General features: G+C 61.1%; 1 protein-coding gene across 1 annotated transcript in view; it reads right to left on the bottom strand.

The window, feature by feature from the left end:
* The window catches only part of KCNA10 (potassium voltage-gated channel subfamily A member 10), a 21,393-nt gene continuing 21,051 nt past the window's right edge, over positions 1–342 (bottom strand). Inside the window, 1 exon segment of the mRNA XM_015563427.1 lies at positions 1–335. Coding sequence (XP_015418913.1) covers positions 134–335 — 202 coding nt within the window. The 3' untranslated portion in view covers positions 1–133.

A 342-nucleotide genomic window follows, 5' to 3' on the forward strand; every position in this document is an offset into this window, starting at 1 on the left:
GCCAAAGGTGGCCTGCTGGCCGCGAAGGGACGTTTTCTCTTTGGGAAAACAGAGCGGAAGAGGCAGGGGAAGGGAGAGAGAGACACAGAGACGCAGAGACAGAGGGACCCGCAGCCAGGAAGCCAGGCGCAGCTCACTCCAGGGACTGCTCTGCGGAGCAGCCGCCGTTGGTCTTGCTGAGCGAGTCTGCACTGCCCATCCTCGAGTCCACGCTGGGGGCGATCTTGTTGATCTCCTTGGGCATGTTCTTCTGCCTCTCCTCCTTCTGCGTCTCCCGGTGGTAGAAGTAGTTGAAGTTGGAGACGATGACGGGCACCGGGAGCGCGATGGTCAGATGGTCAG

This window comes from Myotis davidii, unplaced genomic scaffold, assembly GCF_000327345.1.
Source record: "Myotis davidii unplaced genomic scaffold, ASM32734v1 scaffold217, whole genome shotgun sequence".
NCBI classification, from domain to species: Eukaryota; Metazoa; Chordata; class Mammalia; order Chiroptera; family Vespertilionidae; genus Myotis; species Myotis davidii.